Source organism: Phycodurus eques, chromosome 14 (assembly GCF_024500275.1).
Source record: "Phycodurus eques isolate BA_2022a chromosome 14, UOR_Pequ_1.1, whole genome shotgun sequence".
Taxonomy (NCBI): Eukaryota; Metazoa; Chordata; class Actinopteri; order Syngnathiformes; family Syngnathidae; genus Phycodurus; species Phycodurus eques.
The window spans coordinates 11,664,512-11,672,791 of record NC_084538.1 but is presented as its reverse complement, the minus strand read 5'-3'; the positions used below and the strand labels follow the sequence as shown (position 1 = coordinate 11,672,791).

Below are 8,280 nucleotides of genomic sequence, written 5' to 3'. Positions count from 1 at the left end.
AAATTGATGGATGGATGGATATTGTTGATTTTAACAATCAATGCCCTGTTGGGCTTAACAAATTGCACAGGAGAATCGACCAAAAGGTCACCATATCATACACAGACCAACATAAATCAACCATAAATGTGACAGTTAAATAAGGCACAGTGGCACACATTCAACGATCTATTGGTAACATTAACACACACGAAAGACAAGCATTAACGTCTTTATTACTGCAATAATTCAACATTTCATAGTGCAATGCTTTCTGGGAACTGTGTGTTGGTTCATTACTAACTTTGTAAATTAAGCACCATCCATTTTCCATCCTGCTTTTAATGGTTACGGATGAGCTCATGTCCATCCCAGCTGTCGTTTTGGAACCTGGACTGGTCGGTAGCCAACAGTCTGTAAATTTAGCTAATTAAATTAAAATAAATTACTATGGAGGTACCGGCATGTTGTTTCCTTACATATTGGTCAGAGAAGTTTATTTTAGAATCAGGCGTTAATTATTATTACTTTTTGATAAAGTAAAACAAATATTAATAAGATACGCATTAGTGTATGTAGTCTTACAGTACATTTAGCCTGCACATTTTGAACCAAAAAAAGCTTTCTGTTTTTATTTTACACATTTTTTTTTTTTTTTTTTTTTTTACATTTATCTGCCATACAGAATCATGACAACTAACATACAGAATCATTACAACTAACACACAACACAATATTCATCAATATTACGTACACACCAGTGAAAATACAAATTGTGGGTTCACATTTTGGGTACATGGTACGTTGCAAAGAGCATGCCTTCCTAAATAGAGTAAAGCTTGTACACATTGAAGACAAGACACACTGTTGTAGAGCAACACTGGCTCACTCATCTCCATATTCCCATCGGTTAGATCTTGTGATATATGCAGGTCCCACAGTAGCACTCTGTATGGTTTCTCACCGGAAGGTTATCCACTGTTACCTGTGGAATAAACAGACAAAAAACTGAAGCAATATTCTTTTTAGAATATCAATGAAGTTGTGCTTACTGGTGGCGTAGTGGTACACTCGCCTGACTTAGTGTGGGTTCAGTTCCCACTCAGTGGCGGTGTGAGTTTTATTGTTGTCTGTTGTGCCCTGTGTTTGACTGGTTACCAGTTCGGGGTGTACCCTGCATCTTGCCCAAAGTCAGCTGGGTGACTGGTCACCAATCACTCACATGGAACACAACCATTCCCAATCACATGGACAATCTCGAGTCTTCAGTTTTTGTATGCTTTGCAATTTGTATACTGCCCACAGAAAATCCATGCAAAGGTCTGAGGTGAGATTCGAACCCAGAACCTCTGAACTGTGAGGCAGATGTGCTATCCAGGTGAGAAATGTTAGTACTTTAAATTATATATGTTCCAATTAATACAAGGTAGTGATTACTTATTATGATCACTACAACAGGAGTAATTATCGTTTTTTTTCATTGGCAAGAAGAACGGTTATGATTGAGTCCATGGTTTGAGTCTATGGTTTGAGAATTATGAGACATCTGTATTAAAATGTAGTACTTTTTAAAATGAAAAAAAAAATGAAAGTTCACACTTGCACAGTTTATTACCCAGTGGCTGCTGTTTGCAATGCAGCACGCTGCCTCTGAGGTAATGTTCTTTGGGTTCATCATGTCCTTCTTTTCTCTGAGAGGTGTCGGGTAAGCCCTAGAGAAGCAGCAGCCCTTACACTGATAGACCGGCTGCCGGTCCCGTGAGAAAAAATTGTTCTTTTTCAGGTTGCACTCCTTACATCCAACTATAGAAAGGTAATCAAAGTCAGAAAGTTTGTGGTTAGTGTTCTCCTAATAAATCCAAACACAAAGTCCACGATCTTTGTCAGTTTTTCCTGAAATAGGCACATTAAACTTACTGTGTGAAAAGTCGAAGTCAGAATAAGAACTGGCCATGTAGAGAACAGACGTCAACAGGAGAAGAAGTGGTCCAACCGATTTCACGTATCCCAACATGATTGCAGTGGGTGCCTATAATCGTGCAGAGACAAATGCATGTTAAAAAAACAACTACTGCCTATCCTGTTCAGGGTCACAGGTGAGCTGGAGTCTATCCCATCCTTGAAAAAAATTAGCAAGATGTTACATTACCATTCTAAGAGTTGAGGTTTTACCTTTGAAGTGTCTCTGTTCAGGATGACTCCGATGATGACCTGTTTCAAGCTGTTTTATACCAGTGCGCCTTTGTTTTCCACCCCTTCCTGGATTAAGTGAAACCTGACAACCTTATCTATCATCTCTCTCTTCGTGCATGATGACCTCTTTAATAATCCCTTGAAAGCATAAAGAGATACAGTAGGAGCAATCATGGAAAATCAACCTCCTCCTTTCTTCCGTGATGGTTGTTGGAATTAATATCTTTTTTATCTGGTTACTAATGGGTGCTTTGAATTGTCATTTCACAAAGAAGGAGATGAACTTAAATGTATTCTTTGCAATTTAAATATTCTATTCTATTCTATTGAACAAAGGCTCACTGCAGCTGGGAATGACAGTTACTGAATCTCAAGACGTGTTTGGACAGTGAGAGTTTTTGCTTTTTTGGGTTTTTTTAATTGGTTTTGCATTTAGACACTATGCACCACAATGGATTTGAGTGACACCATTCAACATGTGATTGTAGATTGTACTATTCAACATTGTGATTTTTCAGTGTTAATTTATTTCCTAAAAATATGGTATTTACCATTTAGGATTAATAGTCATTTTATGTAGGAGTAATACATTTTCGAGGGATCCAAAGTATTTGGAAATTTGAGATAAATGTAAAAATAACCATATTTTTAATACTTTGCCATCAATGACTGCTCCACCCTGGTGATACTTCACTGCAGCCACTTTCACTTGTTGCTTGTTTGTGGGTCTTGATTCAGTTTTTTTTTAGCCTTGATTTTCATTCATAGTACTGGTATGCTTAGGGTCATTTTCCAGCTGCACTGGGAAGCGTCCTCCAATCAGTTTTGTGCCAAGCAGCTCAAGTCATCTTTTTACTTCTGTCAAGATAAATGAACATCAATAAGAAATTCCATAGCTGCCATACATGCAATTTACTATGCCATAAACACAGTCTCCACCGCATTTGACACATGATGTGATGTTATTTGGATCACAGAGTTCCTTTCCTCCGCCATACATTTCTCTCGCCATCATTTTGACACAAGTTCATCTTGGTTTTACCTTACCAAATGGAAAGCTTTTTTTTCCCCCTGGCAAATCTGGCTTTCATGTTCAAATGTTACTACTCGTTTGGACCTTGTTGTAAACTCTCAAATTCATGAAGGCATTTCTACAATGATACACGAACCTCCTTCAGTGTCTTATTGACTTCCATTGATGTTGTGACATGCACTCCTTGTCACACAGTCAAGGCGGTGAATGTTATGTGTGTGTGTTTTAGAACAGTGCATTGTTTGTTATTTTATCGAATCGTTTGGTCTGTGTTCTGCGATTGACTGGCGACCAGTTCAGGGTGTACCCCGCCTCTCCCCCAGAATCAGCTGGGATAGCCTCTAGCACACCTGCGACCCTAGTGAGGATAAGCAGTAAGGAAAATGAATGAATGAAGGAATGGCTTGTGTTCTAAAGTCTTGTTTACCATAAAATTCAACATACACAGAATACCATATGGCTGGGAATGTAAATGAAATATAGCACACTTTGGGGTGAGGCAGAGTGGGTGTAAGTAACATGTACTCCATGTCACACACTCAAGGTGATGTCATTCTCTTAAATAACATGTACTCCAGTCTCCATTTCAGAATCAGAATCATTTTATTTCCATTGTCAGTGAAATGTACATTCACAACTACGATTTATTTCTCAGTCCGGCGATGCAACATGAACCATAGATGGTAATAATGAAAACAACGATTCAAATATAAATAGACAAAGATAGGACACCACCTCATAAAGCATCATTCACAAACCTCTTAAAATGATGTGTCACAGAATCAAGTAAGAGGTCTTCGATGGTCCTCTCTGACTCTTTGATGGGAGCTTTAGAAAGAAAAAACAAAGCTAATGTCTTGAATCTTACTTCTTACTACAGCTTGAATCTTGATCTTGATTTGTGCCCTCGGCAAGTGGTAATTTCTTTATATTTATTTTAAAAAAGAGTTGTAGACTACACTGTAATTAGACGTGATCTTGGATCTGATTTTGTGTTCATCTGTACTTAGTTTTTAGTGTTTATGACTGCACATGGTTCCAATCTGAAAATAAAAGTGAAACACACGTTGACTGAGCTGAGGGACAGTTACACATTATGTGAAGTGGAACCAATGAAAGCTTTCTGTATCATTCACTGTAGTTGTCTTTCCTGAAAAGAAACTCAAGACTTTTTGAAGACAAAGGAAACAGAATATTATTGAATTGCCAAGTTACCAATAGTCTCATAATCTCCATGCCAACATAACATACATTTCATTTAGTGAATACAAAAGTAAAGGCAGTAAGTGAAAGTGACTGCACAAAAGCCTGGCAAAGATTCAACAGAGGAAACTGACAATTTGGCGATTTTACTTCAATCTTTGACTGCAAAGCCTTTCCATCCAAGTATTAAACATGAATTTTTTTATTTATGTCACGTCACTTCTGCATAAAATGGCTATAATTCCTAAAAGCAAACAGTACTAAATACCATGCAAAACTTTTACATAAAAACCATAAAGTGTACACTTCAATCACAGCTTGATTTGTTTTAAATCCATTGTGCTGGTGCAAGCAAAACTAATAAAAACCACTTGTCATTGTCCAAACCCATAGATATGAGACACCCCGGATGGAAAATCAAATTAAAGATGGAAACAATGATGAGGAAATGTCAGCTTTGTAGTGAAAATCACATGGGAGCATAAACAAAGTATAGAACTATTGTATTGTACTGTAGTTATTTTAGCTTCACAACACATGCATTTTATTTTAATGTTATATAGTTTAGATTTTTATTGTTGTGTTATTGGCAGTGTTTCAGTGCCTTGGCTCCTTGAAACATGGTGCACGGTAGGATGGAGGAACTTGTGAATAAACAGAAAGAAACCTGATCGTGTTTGAGAGGCTAGCTACATCTGCTCGCCCTCAGTATCTGAAATGTCAAGGATTAATATGAATTTATTTTGTTTCTTGTTACTAAAGTACCCTCATCCCACACGCTTGGTTGTTCAGGTAATAAATCCCATGGCTTTTAATTCCATTAACGAGGAGGAGGAGGACTCAAGATGAAACAAATAGATTTATTTGGAGTTTATGTATTGCAACATTTGTACGTCTCTTCATAACACCACATACCAGAATTTTGAGTCTGACAGCCACACCTCTGAAAGTGCTTATTTGCCATAAGAATTTTTTTTTTTTTTTTTTTAATACTGCTAACATTAATGCTTGGTTAATGCCTATGTCTCTCAGTCATAGCATGTATTTTTTTTTTTTTTTTTGGAGCAGCAGCAATTCATGGAAAGTAAATGTATGGGCTGTATTGAGGTGAACGATGAATACACATCCCAATTCCAATGAAGATGTGACTTCTAAAAAGTAAATAAAAACAGAGTACAATGATTGATAAATCATTTACAACTTACATTCAATTGAATATACTTCTACGGTGGGCGACTGGTTAGAGCGTCAGCCTCACAGTTCTGAGGACTGGGGTACAATCCCCAGCCCCGCCTGTGTGGGGTTTGCATGTTCTCCCCGTGCCTGCGTGGGTTTTCTCCGGGCACTCCGGTTTCCTCCCACATCCCAAAAACATGCATGAATTGGATACTCTAAATTGCCCATAGGTGTGAATGTGAGTGCGGATGGTTGTTTGCTTATATGTGCCCTGCGATTGGCTGGCAACCAGTTCAAGGTGTACGCCGCCTCCTGCCCGATGATAGCTGGGATAGGCTCCAGCACGCCCGTGACCCTAGTGAGGAGAAGCGGCTCAGAAAATGGATGGATGGATGGATGAATATACTGCAGAGACAAGATATGTTCATGTTCGAACTGATGAACATTATTCTTTTTTTTTTTCAAATGTTCTGTAATTTTGCATTTGATGCCTGCAACACATTCCAAAAAAGCTGAGACACGGGCAACAAAAAAAAACAACATCTGTTTGAAACATTCCAAGGATTATTTGGAAACAGTATCATGATTGGGTATAAAAGGAGCATCCCTAAAAGGCTCAGTTGTTCACAAGCAAGGACGGGGTGAGGTTCACCACTTTGTGAACATCAACATGAGCAAGGACTCCAACAGTTTAAGAACAACGTTTCTCAATGTACAATTGCAAGGAATTTAGGTATTTCATCATCTACGGTCCATAATATCATCAAAAAACTCACTGAATCTGGAGAAATCCAAGGCTAAAAACCAAGGCTAAAAACCAACATTTGAATGCCTGTGACCTTCGATCCCTCAGGCAGCGCTGCATTCAAAACTGCCATCATTGTGTAAAGGATTTTGCCACCTGGGCTCAGGAACACTTCAGAAAACCATTGTCAGTTAACACAGTTAACATTTCGCTACGACTACAAACGCAAGTTAAAACTCTACCATACAAAGCGAAACAACACCCAGAAATGCTGCCTCCTCTCAGGGCCAAGCTCATCTGTGATGGACTGGCGCAAAGTGGAAAAGCGTGCTGTGGTCTGACGAGTCCACATTCAAATTGTTTTTGGAAATCATGGACATCGTTAGGAGAAGAAAAGGAACATCCTGATCGTTATCAGGGTAAAGTTCAAAAGCCATCATCTGTGATGTTGTGGGTGTGTTAGTGCCCATGAATGTGTTGCAGGCATCAAATTCAAAATGAGTAAATATTTGCTAAAAAAACAATAAAGTTTATCAGTTTGAACATTAAATATATTGTCTTTGTAGTGTATTCAATTTAATATAGGTTTAAAAGGAGTTGCAAATCATTGTATTCTGTTTTTATTTATGTTTTCACAACATCCCAACTTCATTGGAATTGGAGTTTGTACTTAAAAACATCAATACGAATGTTTGTACTGTACAACATGAATACATAATTAAAAAAAGTGACATGAGAAACCACCTTATTTTAAATCATTAAAGCGCTAAATTAAATGATTGATTATGCTACATGAAGGTCAGAGTTCACACACTTTGAAGCCAAGTAACAGTGGAAAGTGTCCTCAACAGAGTGAGCTAATGAAAAAGCCCTATTGGTCAACAGCTTAGATCTTTGGCATTCCGTGTGGACATTAAGCAGTTTTTGTGTACTTGTATGTATAAACATTTGCTATTGTGATTGTTCTCCAATGGTCAAAATGCAAAAATCACTGAACAACAATGGAACCATTCTCCACAATAGACACAAATAGTGCAAACTAGCTGCATCTGCTCAAGCAAATAATCCTATTGCTTTCCTTGGCATGCACCCTTATTCTTTTGTCTATGTGGATTTGTGTGAAATCCATGAGAAGAGTGACACAGTGTGGGAGAAACGGGAACCTACAGAATTTACAGTTCCGCAATCTCCAGTTCTGCTCTTTGTTAAAATGTATCGTTAATACACGGCATAATATCTCAGAAATATTTAGGGCTGCAACTAATGATTATTTTAATAATTGATTCACGTGTTGATTTTTTAATTAATCAATGATCTGGATGAAAATAGATTTTTTAAAATGTCCATCCCTTTATTAAAAAACAGGAGATTAGTTCAAATTGACAGTGCAAAATGCACAAATAAATTGATTATGATTCACTTTGTGGTTTGGTACGTGTCAGAAAATAGACAAAAATTGTGATAATTGTTTTCCAAAGTAAAAGCAATTTTTTGTAAATTTCTTATCTGGATTATACACAAAGATAGTCAATCTGCTTTCATGGAGGACTACAGAAATCTGCGAATATTTACTGTTGAGAGGCTAAGATTACGATAATTTCAAATTAATGTTTTTAAACGATTAATTGATTATCAAAATAGCTGTCGATTAATTTGCTAAAATATTAGTTGTCGATTAATTGCTGCACCTTTAGAATTATTTCTAATAAACTTGAGTTTGCCTTTTTACCCCCCATTAACCAAGCTACGAGGCGAGCCATTAACTATCCTGAATAATCTTCTTAGTAGTTGTTGTTTTTAACATGAACTATTATTTCATACTTTTATTTATTTACGTGTTTGTTTGTTTATGTACTTATTTTAATGGTTGTTTGGTAAGTGGTAGGTTTACGGAGAGAAGAATTAGCACGATTCGTACGATATTATCCTTGATGTTCAGCCCTCGCTGTGT

General features: G+C 37.3%; 1 protein-coding gene across 1 annotated transcript; it reads right to left on the bottom strand.

Moving 5' to 3' along the window:
- Window positions 1-889: 889 nt before the first annotated feature.
- cga (glycoprotein hormones, alpha polypeptide) lies at window positions 890-3,368 on the bottom strand. The gene is given in 6 exon segments (XM_061696920.1): window positions 890-964; window positions 1,595-1,782; window positions 1,897-2,008; window positions 2,129-2,221; window positions 2,224-2,310; window positions 3,342-3,368. Coding segments are annotated over 6 exon segments (582 nt in total).
- Between the last annotated feature and the right edge of the window lie 4,912 nt (window positions 3,369-8,280).